General features: G+C 40.1%; 2 protein-coding genes and 1 non-coding gene across 3 annotated transcripts; all 3 read right to left on the bottom strand.

Annotated features, from left to right (window-relative positions):
* Window positions 1–256: 256 nt before the first annotated feature.
* Window positions 257–4,016, bottom strand: LOC127769727 (nudix hydrolase 12, mitochondrial-like). Its single transcript, XM_052295350.1, has 3 exons — window positions 3,425–4,016; window positions 3,182–3,265; window positions 257–1,143 (listed from the first exon to the last, which is right to left on the bottom strand). Exons 1-3 carry the CDS (start codon window positions 3,620–3,622, stop codon window positions 775–777), a joined length of 651 nt encoding a protein of 216 aa, XP_052151310.1. The 5' UTR covers window positions 3,623–4,016; the 3' UTR covers window positions 257–774.
* A 6,491-nt stretch (window positions 4,017–10,507) lies between these two features.
* LOC127771110 (40S ribosomal protein S27-like) lies at window positions 10,508–14,677 on the bottom strand. Its single transcript, XM_052296937.1, has 4 exons — window positions 14,549–14,677; window positions 14,350–14,451; window positions 13,344–13,372; window positions 10,508–10,867 (listed from the first exon to the last, which is right to left on the bottom strand). Exons 1-4 carry the CDS (start codon window positions 14,549–14,551, stop codon window positions 10,741–10,743), a joined length of 261 nt encoding a protein of 86 aa, XP_052152897.1. The 5' UTR covers window positions 14,552–14,677; the 3' UTR covers window positions 10,508–10,740.
* Window positions 14,678–15,410: 733 nt separating this feature from the next.
* TRNAL-AAG (transfer RNA leucine (anticodon AAG)) lies at window positions 15,411–15,491 on the bottom strand. The gene has a single exon. It is a non-coding gene; the product is annotated as a tRNA-Leu (tRNA).
* Between the last annotated feature and the right edge of the window lie 419 nt (window positions 15,492–15,910).

Genomic DNA, 15,910 nt, shown 5'->3' with positions numbered 1-15,910 from the left:
GGTTTACAAGTTAGATATAAATAAGTCTCAGGCTCATTTGATCACCATTGTTTCAGAAGAAGTTTTTTAAAAGCATAGGTGATATAAAGGTATAATCTAGAATTCAAAATTTTCAGTTTGTTTTCATGTCTTCAGTTTCAGTATAAATATATGTCTACTGTTCATTTGAGTGTGTGCAGTGAGATGCAGTTCCAGATTTGTATCAACACCAACAAGTGACAACAAGACAGTCAAACCTTGACATCAAAAAGGTAAGGAAATTCGTATGCACAATTATTCATTGACTTGAGAAAACTCAGTTGATGACAATTAGAACAGAACATTTACATGAGAGAACTCAGGTGGCCCTAAGAGCTTCACATTACAGGGATTAAACATAAGAAAACCCCCCCAGCAACAGCCACTGGATTGATCATACAAGCTGACACACAGACACTGCCTCCATAGAACTAGAAACCAGGGTCATTGAACAATTAATTTCACCCTGCCTTCAGTTCAGAGTCCAGAGGCCAACCAATACCAAGTTCAGGAAAAATGGCTGCCGCTGATGAGGCTCTCCTCCCTTACGACAACGATCACAAAACCATGAGAGGATCCATTTTTCATGCAGTGATGAACATGCACTAACAAGAGAGAAACTCACTAGATGGAACAGCAAGAAAAGAAAAGAAAACTTAGTTGAAAAAGATATATAGAGAGAGACAAGAATGATCATTAGATCATTCTGCCTTCTGAACTTTGTCATCGTCATTCGTCAGACACAGCGACATCTGATCAGCAGAGCGCCACCGCCCGGTCGGCGGCGGCTGCGGCGGCGGCCTTGAGCATCGCCAAGCCGTACACTCCGGCGTGCTCGCTCGGCTCCGGCTGCGGCGGCGGCAGGAGAAGGAGGCGGCGGCGGTCGAGCAGCGCGGCGAGCGCCTCGCGCATCCAGCCGTAGCGGGAGAGGCGGAAGGCGTCGGCGGGGGGTAGCCAGCGGCGGCCGTGGGTGGCCTGCTCCGGCCACCGGTCCATCTCCTCGGTGACCTCGAGCTCGAACATGTAGCCCTTACACGCGCCGCCCCGGGGGCTCCGGCTCGCCTCGCCGCCGCCGCCGCTCTGGCTGCTCTTGCTCCTCATCACCCACATCCCCAGCGACACTCTCTGCATGCATAGTTGATTTGTTCAGAAAAAGAAACGAAAATTTTACACCGCATCAGCATCAGCCAAGGAATTCGTCTTCTATATCTTTAGATGATAGAATTCGTTCAGTTCTTTACTTTCGAAATGCTATAGTTATAACTAATACAATGACAACCAATGATTCTCTCTACGGAGGTTTCTGTTCCAATTCGTTGTATTGGGATAGGTTATACTCCCTCCGTCTCAAAATGTTTGACACCGTTGACTTTTTAAGCATATGTTTAATCGTTCGTCTTATTAAAAAAATTGCGAAATATATAAAACTATACGTGTACATGAAAGTATATTTAACAATGAATCAAATAATATGAAAAGAATAAATAATTACTTAAATTTTTTGAATAAGACAAATGATCAAACATATACTAAAAAGTCAACGGTGTCAAATATTTTGAAACGGAGCAAGTAACATTTAAGAACAGAGGAGGAAGTACTTATATAATTTAGCAATTTAGGGGATTAATTAGATTATGTGTGTTGGGCGAACAGTTGACAGGCCACATGGTTGATGGTCTCCATGCATGCATGCAATCAATATAGTACAAGATAAGATGATATGAGCAATCTGTTGATTTGGATATCTGAAAAATTATTTCAGGTCTTTCTGACGAACGAACGACAAGGCCAGCCAAACGACAAATAAAAGAAGCAATGGTTCACACTTCACAGTTCACACCGAGGTGACACGATATGTAATCTCTCTTTCTTAATTTGTTGAAATAAAAAACATGTATGATTTTGAGAGAACAATTGGTTTATTATTATTCCTTAACTTGTATTTCCTCCGTTTCATATTATAAGACTTTATAGCATTGCTCGTATTCATATAGATATTAATAAATTTAGACATAATACAGACAATGCTAAAAAGTCTTGTATTATGGAACGGAGGGAGTAGTATATACTCTGGTTTTTATCATGTCACTGAGTCAACAGCCATGTCTTCCTGTCCTGTTGGTTCTGATCAACAAATGCTCCCGGCAAGTTTTGTCAACAGGGAAATTTCCCTGTTGCTTTCCTGGCTGGCTCATCACTGATCACTGTTGGCTCATTTACACACTGCTACTTTATGAAATAAATTATAAAAAAAAGAGTAAGTTTTAAGATGGGTCTCTACTATTTACTTTAGAATAGTTATTAAAATTTAATCAATTATATCCTAAATATCAAATATTTTTACCTAGAACAATAGTATTAACTCTGGTTTGAGCTTTAATGGTCAGGCTTTTGTCGAAATACGGCATATGTAACTTGCACTTGTATCATCCACATGGTTTTTAGGCTGAACAAACTAATGTATTTTGGCTATAACTAATAAGACAACAAATAGAAGATGAGAGTGTTTGTTGTTATGCATAGTTGATTGTGGACACGAGCAAGACACAGAAGTAAAAACATCCACATTATCTAAAAAGAATGCAGGCCGGGGTTGCTTGCATGGACAATATTCATCCACATAAGGACGTAGACAGGCGACGTCGACACAGCTACGTACTTTTCTACAGGCTTCTGCTAGCAGATTGCTACAAAAGACTTATTGCCAGTTTGCTTGCTTGGCACTGTGCAAACAGCATGCAAGAACGTGGTACACGTACATGTATTGATATATACTCGCAATATTCAAATTTATAGTCAAAAATCTCTTTGTCTTTAGGGGATGAAAGGATTAGCTGAATCTGCTTCAGCTTGAAAATTTTGATCAACTGAAAGTCGTTCCGGAGGAGAGAAAAAACGATGAGAAATACAGGAAAATGGAAGCAGTGTACCATGGAGGTACGGTAACAGCGGGTTTATATCCTCCACCATGATATCACTACCATTACAGACACTGACGTGTGGGATAATAGGAGGTTACAACCCGTCATGGTAGTAACATTATTACGGTAGAGGCTTACCACCCAGTAACGGCCGATGATGTAAATTATTTTCATTATCTTTAAAAGGAAATTAAAGAAAGAAAAATGGAGGCGGAGAGAGGTCAGGAGAGATATGGGCTTACGTTGATGTTGCCCTTGACGCCGGCCTCCTCCATCGCCTCCCGGCACGCCGCCTCGTACACGTCCTCGTCGTCCTCCCACCCGCCCTGCATGTCGCAGCCGGCGATCGTTAGTGATGAATCAAGCAAAAGAGCGAGCTAGCTAGCTAGGTGATCGTTCATGGCATTTTCATGGTATCGATCTGATGATGATGACGACGACGATGGCGCTAGATGTTGTTTGGTTATTATTATTGTTATTATTACCTTGGGGAAGACGAGGTCGGCTCGATTGGGCGTGGACACCATGAGCACCTCCAGCTCGCCGCCGGCGACCACACGATACGGCACGCAGCCGGCGACGAGGCGGTACTCGCCGTCGTAGCGCTGCCTCAGCCTCCCCTTCCTCGCCGACACGACCGCGACCTCCTCCTCCTCTTTCTTCTTTGACGACGACGCCGCCATTGCTGGATCGATCGATCGATCGATCGATCGGAGCCGGAGATCGATGCGACGAGCTAGCGACGGGATGGGTGTCGTCGGCGAACTCTCCTTCCCGCGCGATTTATTTAAAGGGGCGGAGAGGCGGGGGTCGTCGTCGTCATTGGGTCAACCGCCATTAACGCACCCCCAGCAACACACAAAATTAAACAAAGCAACAACTCGATTCTTTCACTTCAACTCCCAAGAAGAGGAAGAAAAGAAAGAAAGAAGAAGAAGATGGATAAAAGAAATCGTGGAGGAACGAACTGGGCGGCGCCTCGAGCCGGCCTATGATTGAGATCGAGGAGGTGCTCTGCTCCTGCTGGCTATTCTATTCTTGCTCTCTCTGTTTTTGGGTTTGTTCTTCCCGGGAGGAGGAGAGATGGACGGACGGGGGATTTATAAATAAATGTGTGAATAGGTGGGAAGGACGAAGCTGCGTGAGAGGGGGCCGGGAGGGTGTGGGGCCCATATGGAAGCATACCCTCTGTGGCAATCACAGTAAAATATATATTCCCTCTAACATATTCCCTTTTTCCCATAAAAAACAAATCTAGCACCAAATGCGACATATCCTAGTACTATGAATCTGGACTAGTGTATGTTCAGATTCATACTATTAGAATGTATCGCATTCGATACTAGGTAGGTTTTTGTGGGACGGAGTGAGTATTATATACTCACAGTATAAACACAGGTAGGTTGTTCCCTTTTTTACCCAACTCTTCTCAATTGTTTTTCATATGCACGCTTCCAAACTACGGTGTGTTTTTTTAAAAAAGTTTTTTATAAAAAAATTGTTTTACAGAAATCATATTAATCTATTTAAAAAAATAGCTATTAATCGTACGCTAATGAGTCGCTTCATTTTATGTGCGTGAGAGATTAGCTCCCAGCACCATAAAATGAACATAGCCTAACTAAGGCATGAACAATGGTGTGATGTTAGCGTCTAATGGAAAATGTTTTATATAAATAATATATGGTCTAATGAATATGTTAGTATAAACAATATACAGTCCAGATATGTTAATAAGTACTACCTCTATTCAATGTAAGCATTTTTTTAAGATGAGTACGAGTATTAAGGAAGTATATGAAAATGATCAAAGAAAAGTTGTGATTGGTTAAGAAAAGAAAATAGATAAAGAAATTAAATGTAGAATGATCGTGATTGGTTGAGAGGAGGATAGGTGAAGAAATAGCTTCATTTTGGGATATAGTATTATGCTTAAATTAGTTTCATTTAAAGACATAGGTAGTGCATATATACAGTCTGACAAGTCATCTATAGAATCGTATCATTAATTATATTAATCTGTTTTAAATAGCTAAACATTTTGTATGTGTTGTCATATATCGTATAGATATGAGTTAGAAAGATAATATAGACAACATTCGTCTAAACCATTACTCATACTCTAAAACAAGAGAATTATAACGATTTACAAAAATTGTGAACAATATCATGCAAACATATCGTAGCAATAATAGCTATGTTGGTCGCATTTTTTGTTGGAGTAGTGATCAATCTCGTGCATTCGTGTATGATTCAATGGATGAAAAGAGCTAATGTAGAGAGTCTTGTAAGTGGCTCTCTATCCATGTCGTTAGGAAGGTAGAGAATCCCCTTCAGGATAGGATGGACTGAGGTTGGTTGGTGGGTTGATATGTTTGGGGTGTTTATAACTTCAGATGTACAAAAGGAAGGTTGGTGTCACCTGATCTTAATCGGATGGAAACTTACTGTGGCTATGTAAACTAGCCTTTGATTGATAAGATTGTGCTTTTACTATGTAGTTAATATTTAAATCATAGGTATCTACATAGATTCATTTTTTTATGGTTATTTGAATATATAGTTGTAGTTTAGCATGTATATATATAAATATATGGTGCAATATTTATATACAAGCACCTAAATTGCAAAAACAAAAGCATTCCATCGGGATACCCTTTTGAAATTTTTAAGGGTTTGGTGACAACATTAATTTTATACCCATATGCATATCCTCTAACCCCTAGCACATAAATGAGCCTGATCCTCTGACATATGTTAGAGGATGTGTGTCCCTGACATATGGGCCCATGAGGATGGGCATCACATATCAATGACCCACGTGCCTATGATATTATGTCCAAGAAAAAGCAATATTATGGCATTCTTTGTAAGCAAATATATATTCTAGTAGTTGTCTCTGTAGGTGTGCATGAGTTTTTAATATTCTTTTTCCTAAGTGTGTGTTTGGACTCCTGTACCAGGATAGCAATCACATCATTTACTTATTGAGTAAATTTCACTTTGGTCATATTTTATTATACTGATGTTTCGCTTTGGATCATTTTTAACCAATGTTTTCACATCAAGCAGGTTAATTCTACATTTGTGACACTTTGGACTGCCCTCAACTCTTTTATCCATTTATATCCAACTTGTCATATATAAAATAAATTATCTATATACAGTTCGAGTAGGAGTTGACATACTCGAGATTATTCATATGCTTGAGAAGAGAATTAGGGTGGTACAAAGTGAAACAAAAGTAAGATTACCTGATTCAAAGTGAAAAATATTAGTTAAAGGGTGGTTCAAATTGAAACATTATTAGTAATAAAAGGTTGTTCAAGGTGAAATTTACTCTTATTTTTATCTTATAAAAATGTCGGTTCCTCATCTTATTTTTGTACTCACTAATAGCTAAGTATGCTGCATAGCTTTTTCATGTGTAATTCTCACGACATGGTAACGCACTTGATCAATGCCTACAATTTTGGTATTGGTTTGCCAACAGTTTGGAATTAAATTTATCCAATATCTTAACTAGCTAGGATCAGTAATGATATATTAATCGTTATTAAATAATGAGACTTCAACCTCTAAAACCAATGATTTCATAACAGCTTAGATCTTAGAAATCAAAGCAAAATCTCAAAATAATGGCATCAACGTATAGTCAGTAGAAGCCAACATAGCTATTTGGCTTAACTAATCTCACCATACATTATATGATTGCTTTTAGTTGGCACCCAATATATACTAGTCATCTGCTAATTATAACTTGAAGACCAATTCCCAATCACATGCTGAGCCGATGTGAAGATCACCATATTATTTTTCTCTGTATAAACGTTTAAACAATTCCTTCACTGTCAAGTAGTTAATTACCAGCAGGTAAATCTCTTTTGTTGATAACAAATAGTTAATTGCTAAGGCTGATTTTGCCTTTGGTTTAGCCACATTAACTAGCTAGCTAGGTCTAGAGACGAGACTTGGTTCCATTCCGTCAAGTCATGCCTAATAAGACAAGGTCCATGTCTAGCCGTATCAGATCAGGAGCAAGCCTGCCCACCTCTGCAGATTATTTTTCACACTACACATTTCCACATGGATATATATCAAATAAATTAAATGAATGTTTCTGCGGCTCAATCACATGCAATGTCCTTGACTCTTTGGGGGAGTCAATGACATCAGTAGCGGATACATGAATTTTCTAGAGCTTGAACAAAATATAGATATATGGATGTTTGTTGTTATCATCAAATACCAGTTGACGCAAATACACCTATTGTATTGCGGTGGACGATAAGCCTAGGTGGTTTTCTAGGTTCGTCTCTCATCAGACTCTACTCAAGTCCACCAATCAATGAAAATAAATATATTACATTATTAAATGGTTTATTAATTTGTAAATTACATAAATAAATGGTTTATGAGTTTTTGTTTAAGTTTTAAATGTTTTTTTTTCCAAAGGAACTAGTGTGTCCTCTGTCGTGCTCATGTGCTCTCCATGACCTTCTCTTGATAATTTATGTTTTAAAAAATAAATTCATGTAGCCTCACTAATTCATGAACTAGCAGTTGCAAAAAGAATGGATCTCCAACACCACCCAAACATGTGTACTGTCTACACACCACATTTACTGCAGATGCACATGCACATGTTATTGTTTGGGAAGTACAATGCAAGTCTACATCCATGTTGCCATATTGATTTAGATATGTTGATAGCACAGTTTATAGAAAACAATCTGAAATTATGTATTATTGGGTTGCCTCCCCTTTGACTAGAAATCTTTTGATAGATCTGAAAGTGATGTTTGGAGTTAGATTTATGTGAGATAGCAACTTAGTACACTATCATCAACTTGCACCACCCATTCAAGTTGTGATGCAGGCTCAGTGTAAATTAAATGGTTCCAGCAACTTCCCAACGGATGTCTCATAAATCCAATCTTCAAAATCTCAGACTTTCACATTGTCACCTTAGAGCTTTTTTTTTGTTTTTACGAACGCAATTTTCCAACTGAAAAGATTAAATAAAAAATTAGACTGGTCACCAGAGGAGAGAGCTTCCAAACCTGAATTTCATAAAAGGGTGAACATAGTGCCGAGTCATACAAAAGCATGAGAATGGAGGGAGGAAGAGAGAATTTGTTTCCAGGATTCAACTATAATCCTGTCGGTACAGTTCAGGCTAAGTTTTTTTTGCCAGAATGATCGAAGGAGATCATTCAATTTAATTAAGAAAAATTACACTGCTCTGCCCATAGGGTTGCCTCTTCAATACATTTTGAAATTAGCCAAGCCAAAGAGGGAGTCTGATCGCGGAAAACGACATCATGACGATGATTCCAGAGCCCTCATAAGCAGAGTAAGTAGAACACCTGAAAGTGCTTGGCTGGGGCTTGTGCAGGCTTCTGCAGGTTATGCAGCTCGTTCATCGAGACAATATCTTGTTACTTGTACTTTGAGGAAAGTACAATCCCACATCCAATGTATGATAAACTTCCAACTCGAAGATACACATGTATCTACATTTGTAACATCTAAAAGATCGGCTTCATCTTTATTTTTCCAAGCTTTCTTCTGCTTTTGAAGTGTCACAGCTTTGCTTGGCACCATTAGTTGCATCTGCGCCTTGCCAAACCTGTGTAATTTTTTGCGAAAAAAATGCGCTTACGTTGTGGTAGGAATCATCACTTTTATCAAGAAAAAAAAAGATATGCATTTTGGTTACATCGGCAGGGTTCTTTCGATTTCGCTTCTTTTGGGAGTGTGTCCATCCTCATCACTAGGTGCTCAGGAAATTTCCAGGAAATTTCGCTGCTAGAAAATCCGTGTTCTTCTCCACTCAACAGAAAGTGGTGGTAAAGTTGACATTTGTAGAGTGTTTGCATCTATTCTGATGATGACTGATACAAGTGATAGTTAAATACTTAAATGCAAACATACTTTGTCAATTGATAGAAGAGATTGATGCCGTAAAGATCACTCAAAGAAAATAAATTTGAGCAGACAACAAGCATAATTACTAACCTGAACTTAACGAACACATCAATCACTCTCATCTCATGCATAATTTGGGTGAGTTAACTACTGAATTATCCCACAACGATAACGATTACTGTGTCTGAAAGTATGAAGCTAGCCACAAAAAAAATATGGTGCTAAGCCCAGCCAGGAGCCAAGATTGAGCAGACTAATGATCACCTAGAATCCAAAATGTCAAATCATGTCCATGCAAATCTACACACCTGTGCCATATATCTGCCATATCTTGCAGGCTCTGGAACAAACAAAGGAAGAGCCAAAAAAAAAAGGCAAACAAAAAGGCTAATCTTACAAGTCCTAGTTTAATCATGCCAAACCAAAGCGACAAGTCTGAATATAAGCAACAAGCAAACAAGGTACAGCATCATCATCATCAAGACATCAACAACAATTCAGTCACGGACAGCCGCAAAGGCAGAGGAAGACGACGACGGCGTCCATTGGTGGCTCTCCTCGTGATGTGTGGAAGCATGGCGATGACGACTCGACGCTCTCGCGGCTGGACGGATCGGTTCGAGCCTTCCGTTCCCATATTGTTAAATGTTTATGTATTGTTAATGTATGTAGTACAAAGCTATGGGCTTTGGGGCAGGTTTGCACATTGTTTTTCCAGGTAGCCTGGGAAAGTTATTTTGCAACTTATGCATACTTATTTCGTCCAATAAAAAGTTAATCTAATACTGGATGTGATACATCCCAGTATTACGAATATAGACATATCTCTTTGTTGTACTAGAATGTGTTACATCCAGTGCTAGATTCGGTTTTTTTTGGATTGAGGGAGTACATACTCATCTCTTACATATCATCTAGGGTATGCAATTTTTTTAAAAGAAAAAAAACTGGCACTGAAAGGGTATGCACTGTTTTTTTTTACGAACCGGCACTGAAATTTTATCGAAGATAGCGAAAGAGAGAGGGAATTGTACAAGTTCGAGGAGAGAGAGTGAGAAAAGGAACAAAGGTACAAGTTTCGAGAGCAGTTTTGTTGATGTATGCAACTATGCACTCGGTTGTTAAAATCCAATGCACTCGAGTTGTCGAAATACATCTGCCAGTGCCAGGTAGCGGTCAGTGTTACTAAGTTTCTAGAGGTTTGGCCATAGCTGAGCGTTCGGTTTCTAGAGGTTAGGCTAACTCATGTGGGATAAGTTGGGACTTGGGATAGCTTTGCCTTACTATGCAAAGTCTTGGCCTGTCCAAATATTCAGTACAAATCTCAAGTCGAAGCACTGAAACCCTGAGAGTTTCCAGATGGCTGTTCTTTTCTTCCCGAAAGCTGTTCCTTGACAGTCCTTGTTTGAGGCACATAAACAATATCCTTTCATCTCGGACCAAATGATGTCTAATAAGCTCCAGTCTTCAGGAAGGTACACAGCCCAAGCAACAGACATAGGGAACAACACACATTGACAGAGAACAGTGTTGAAGCAAAACAGGATTATGTTTCGTTTCAAATCAAATGAGACAAACAAAACAAGTTTACTGCATCAGAAATCAAGAGGGATAAGAGCAGAAAAAGGAAACCAAGGTAACCAGGAATATCAATTCATTCATGCCAAGCATACGGTTGTTCACGTAGCCCTACATCTCATCTTACTCTCCAGACCAACCAACAAAGTAACAGAGTCATGACATAATCCCAGAGATTAAATTACCAAACATGGGGTTCACTTGACAGGCATTGCAAAATTTTCAGACTACATCCTGGAGAAACTAAGCTCGTTCAAGCCTTTTCTTTTTTTTGCTTTCAGATATTTAGATCTTAATCATTCTTGCGGCGGAAGGAGCACCCCTCCGTTAGCCTGGCCTTTCCACCTGTAGGCTGGCAAAGCACGGTTTGGCAGCCCGGGCAGACCACCACTGTCTGGGAGTGGCTGAACACAGTAGTGCTGCAATCACAAGAGAACAGTTTCAGTACATCAAACATAAAGCTCAGTGGGGCATAAAGGACGTGTTAAATCACAATTACAGCTACATACATCCTGTAATAGAATTTAAATGGCAGACGTTTCATTGTAATCAGTAAACAGGTAATACTTGACGAGTCTTAAAAAAGTGAATAAGCATGAGTACCCAATTACAATGGCAGGTTTTTTTCCATGGACCAGTGGTGTATCCACATTGCTAGGTCGATTTTGCTATATATTTGTTGACAAATTTTCTCCCAAAAATTTGACGGATGTAATTACAGTACAATCGTAGTGTAATTACACTGTAACTTGCATGTAATTACACTGTAACTATAGTGTAACTTGTACGTAACTTTCAAAAATCTCTATGTGATATGTTATTTCAGTAAAATAGAGGTTGTGGGAACAAATCCTTACACATATGTGTGCTGTGATTTTATTTTTCTTCCTCACCAAAACAAATCTTGTAATAGATCTAAAGATTCAAAATTACATGAAACTTATATACAAGTTACCCTGTAGTTACGTGCAAGTTACAGTGTAATTACATAAGTTACAGTGTAATTACACTTCGATTGTACTATAATTACATCTGTCAAATTTTTAGGAGAAAATTTGTCGACAAATGTATAGGTTGTCCATTGCTAGGTACATACAGTTAGGAGCAAGGAAAGTTTGCCGCATAAAAAATTAATGAGTTACAGTGGCCTAAGGCCCCGTTTGATTCTGCCCCTTTCGAATCAAAAGGTGGGCTGAGCTGATGTGCTGCATGCAAAACGAGGCAGGCCATTAGCAAGTGATTAATTAAGTATTAACTATTATAATCTTTAAAAATGGATTTCTTCAAATTTTTAAATAAAACTTCTATATAGAAAGTTTTTGCAAGAAACACACCGTTCAGAAGCTCGGGAAGCGTGTTTACGGAAAACGAGGAAGTAGCCAATCATAAACCGGTAAGAACAATGCCTTGGCTGCTCCCTCGTTTTCCGTGAGCACGCTTTCCAAACTGCCAAATAGTGTGTTTTACAAAGCCTTTCCATTGTTATCAACTCACGCGATTAGTCGTAGATTATTCATAAAGTCTGTCAGACCACACAACTAGAGGCCAACCAAATAGCAAGTTGAGCCATTTAATCGACCTGTTCACAAATATGGAGCCACGGAGGCAACTACACATCGGACCGATAGGGGGTGGAAAATCGGACGCCCACGTCATGCTGGCGTCAGCAAGCATGCATGCACAGCACAAGTATTTGGGAGACAACTACCGCTCGGGCGCTCGATCCGGGGGTGGGGAAAACGTGGGCGCCCGATTTTCCCACCCCTGGATCGAGCGCCCAACGTGTAGTGCCTCCCAAATACTAGTGTTGTGCTATGGGTTGGGTGGGCAGTGGAAACACGGTATGGGCCTACCCATGAGAGAAGGGATACCAGTATCAAGCAGAAAGGAGCACCACCAAAGGCATCTTGAGGCCAGGGGCAAGAGCAACACCACCCAACCTCCTCCTTCCCTGCTCTCAGCCTCTCTTCCAACGCTGGTTTCCTGTCCCCTCCTAGATCTACTCTTCCATCTCCCTGGCTCCCTCTTCTTCCAAATCGTTGTGTGCAACTAGCCTCTTCTCCCAAATCACCATACTAATAATGGTGTGTTTAGAAATTTAGTTTTATTTCTTGTTGACTTATTATCTTGCTGGCTACGCCATAATCCATAGTTTATACTTCGTTTCATAATATAAGTCGTCTGACTTTTTTCTTAGTCAAACTTGAAGACTTTTTTCTTAGTCAAACTTCTTCAAGTTTGATAGAGTTTATAGCAAAATATAGTAATGTTAAATTTAGTGAAACTAGTTTGGTGTCATGGATGTTAAATTTTTCTACAAACTTGGTCAAACCTAAAGAATTTTGACTAAGAAAAAAGTCAAACGACTTATAATATGAAACGGAGGGAGTACTATAGATAGTGCATCCCCTGTTTTCACACGACCAATTCATGGACTAGTCAACAAGTCACCAAGTCGATCCAAGGGTACCTCAACTTGACTTTATGACTTGACCACCATGTTATGAGCCTTTCTATATTGTTTCTTAAAAAAATGAAATAAATCAATTTTCTAGTTTATAATAGTTCATATTTAATTAATCATGCACTAATGACCTTCCTCAATTCACATGTGGCTGATCAGTTCATCCTAGAATCTGTTTCGAGCACTGCTAAAGTGTATGCATAGTAGATTATAATTAAAACCATCCTCTTGTGCAAAATGAATATAAAATCAACGTGATGCTTGTAAAATGTAAACAAATCAGAACCATGTTAGCAATATAAATTTTTGATCGGCAGAGATTATGTGTGTAGCATTGAGGGTTGACCAAATGAAAATGCCTAAATTTCTGTATCTACTTCATTTTGTATTAGTATATCACATCACAGCATAAAAGAGGAGGAAATATTTACATGCTGAAGCAGCCCTGGCACTTGACATCCTGCAAAAGATGCAAGTCATAAAGTTAGAACCAACAATACATCAATCATCAAACAGACAAGATAATACATCCCAAACTTTAGAATGACTGATGCATCCTTGAAACTATCCCAGCCTGCAAGCTGAATGCAGGATTTAGATAATTAGACAACTCGGCAACTTCACTAAAAATTAAGCGGATTTAGACAACTCAGCAACTTCACTACAAATGCATAACTTGGAGCTACTGTAACATTCACGGTTAAATATGGATACTTCCATGACCCAAATGAACAATTCTAGTCTGATGCTCTCTAAGCAAATACTCCCTCCGTTTCACAATGTAAGTCATTCTGGCATTTTCCACATTCATATTGATATTAATGAATCTAGACATATATATCTATCTAGATTCATTAACATCAATATGAATATAGGAAATGCTATAATAACTTACATTGTGAAACGGAGGAAGTACTTAGCATGGCTGATGCATCCATGAAACAGCAAGCTATTACAAACTTTAGCAGGACTGATGCGTCCACGAAACTCAGTCTACGAGCTATCAACATGCAAAAATTAAGAGGATTTAAGCACCTCCGCAACGTCCCTAAAAAATGCAAAAAAAAATGGCACTAAAGCTATCACAGCAGAGCTAATTCGGTCAGATACTCGCAAAGAAATGGTGCCCACCCACCCACCAACACATAGAACTAAACTACCGCTCGCTTCAAGATTAACCACAACAAGAATTTCGATACTGGTTAGCAATGGCACAAAAAAAAGGGTTCACAATTGGCATTGCCCTTCAATATGCTCGCTCACAACCCTCACCACAGCCCAGATATCACACAGCAACATCAAGAACCGAAAATTCATCTAATCTAACCGCGAAACCCACCTACCACATCCTAGCAGGAGACATACATACATGCATGCATGCATTACATCAGTCGAGGAAAGGAAAGAGGGGAAAAGATCGGGGGGTGGGATTATTACCATGAAGAAGGAGTTGGGGGACTGGACGAGCCGCTTCTTCTTGTGCTTGAGCTTCTCCAGCTCCGCGGGCGGGTTCAGCAGGTCGATGTCGTTGGAGAGCACCTGCAAACGCAAAAAAGAACAAACGGTTGAAAACCACACCGATCATCGATCCAGCGAAATCCGGCGAAGAGACGGGTGGGGACCGCGGCGAGCGTACCATGGCTGAAGGGTAGGAGGAGGGGTTTGCTCCGGCGGCGCGCGCGCTCGCTCTGGTCTCTTCTTCCCGGAGAGGAGGGCGGCGGCGGCGGCGGCGGAGGAAGAGAGTGAGAGAGGGTTTAGGGTTGGAGGCGTGGTATTTATAGGGGAGGCGTGAAGTGGTCTGCGCCGTCGGATGGATGGGACGCGACGAGATCTCCCGTGGGGGCTTCTACTGCTGGGCCGTGGGTCTGGATAGTGGAGGCCCAAAAATGGATGGGCTGTTTATTGTTGGGCCGTCTCTGATTTTTTTCTTTTTTGTTCATCTTCTGCCATCTCTGTTGTATTTGCACAAGGAATATAGAACATAAAGTGGAGAGAATATGGTCTGGTTTTTTTTTTCAAATTTAAATTTTGGACTTCTTAACGATGAATATATGTAAGGGTGCGTTTCGGATGATACAAGGGCGAATTGCTGTGCTGTTGAATGTTGGTATCTGGGAGTACCTATTACTTCCCAAGGATTTTATCCAGAACGTTGGTTTCTTTTAAAGAGATCTCACTTTAATTCAGAACTTCTACGAAGTGACAAATAATTTTTCTAGTAGTGACTATTACTTCCCAAGGATTTTATCCAGAATGTTGATTTAGTCCAGAATGTTGGTTTCTTTCCGAAGAGAATCAAATGACCCAAAAAATTAAATTGATAAAAAAAATTGAAGACAAATGACCCAAAAAATAAAACACAAAAAAAATTGAAGACAAATGACCCAAAAAATAAAACATTAAATTGATAAAAAAAAATTGAAGACAAATGACCCAAAAACCCAAAAAATAAAACACAAAAAAAAATTGAAGACAAATGACTCAAAAAATAAAATATGTGTTGAGAGTGGGATTTGAACCCACGCCCTTTCGGACCAGAACCTTAATCTGGCGCCTTAGACCAACTCGGCCATCTCAACTTGCTTGAACCGAATCACCCACCAACTATTTTATCCGATACTATATGTTTTTTCACATCACACATCTCCCATGCATTGCCATCTGCGCAGCAAAGCTAAGCATCCATGTCGCATGCGTGCGCTTCCAAGATCATCTCCACTCAATACTGATCCCATCATGATTTCGCCATTTCACCATGGCACATATATAGCCACCTCTATCTACCTGCATATGCAAAACCCTTCTCCCCTTTGCCGCCACAGCATTCGATCGATCTCCTGCCCAAGAGCTACGTGCCATGCATATGGCCGGTGCAGGCGGCAGCAACCGCGCCGTGCGGTGCGCGGCGGCCGTCGCGTTCATCATCGTCGTCGTCGTCGTGGGCTCGGCCGACGGCAGGGGCGGCGGCCGGGGCGGACACGTACTACATGGCGGCGGC

The sequence above is a fragment of the Oryza glaberrima genome, chromosome 4 (genome assembly GCF_000147395.1).
Source record: "Oryza glaberrima chromosome 4, OglaRS2, whole genome shotgun sequence".
Classification (NCBI taxonomy): domain Eukaryota; kingdom Viridiplantae; phylum Streptophyta; class Magnoliopsida; order Poales; family Poaceae; genus Oryza; species Oryza glaberrima.
The sequence above is the reverse complement of the archived record's forward strand: the minus strand, read 5'-3'. Positions and strand labels throughout refer to the sequence as shown.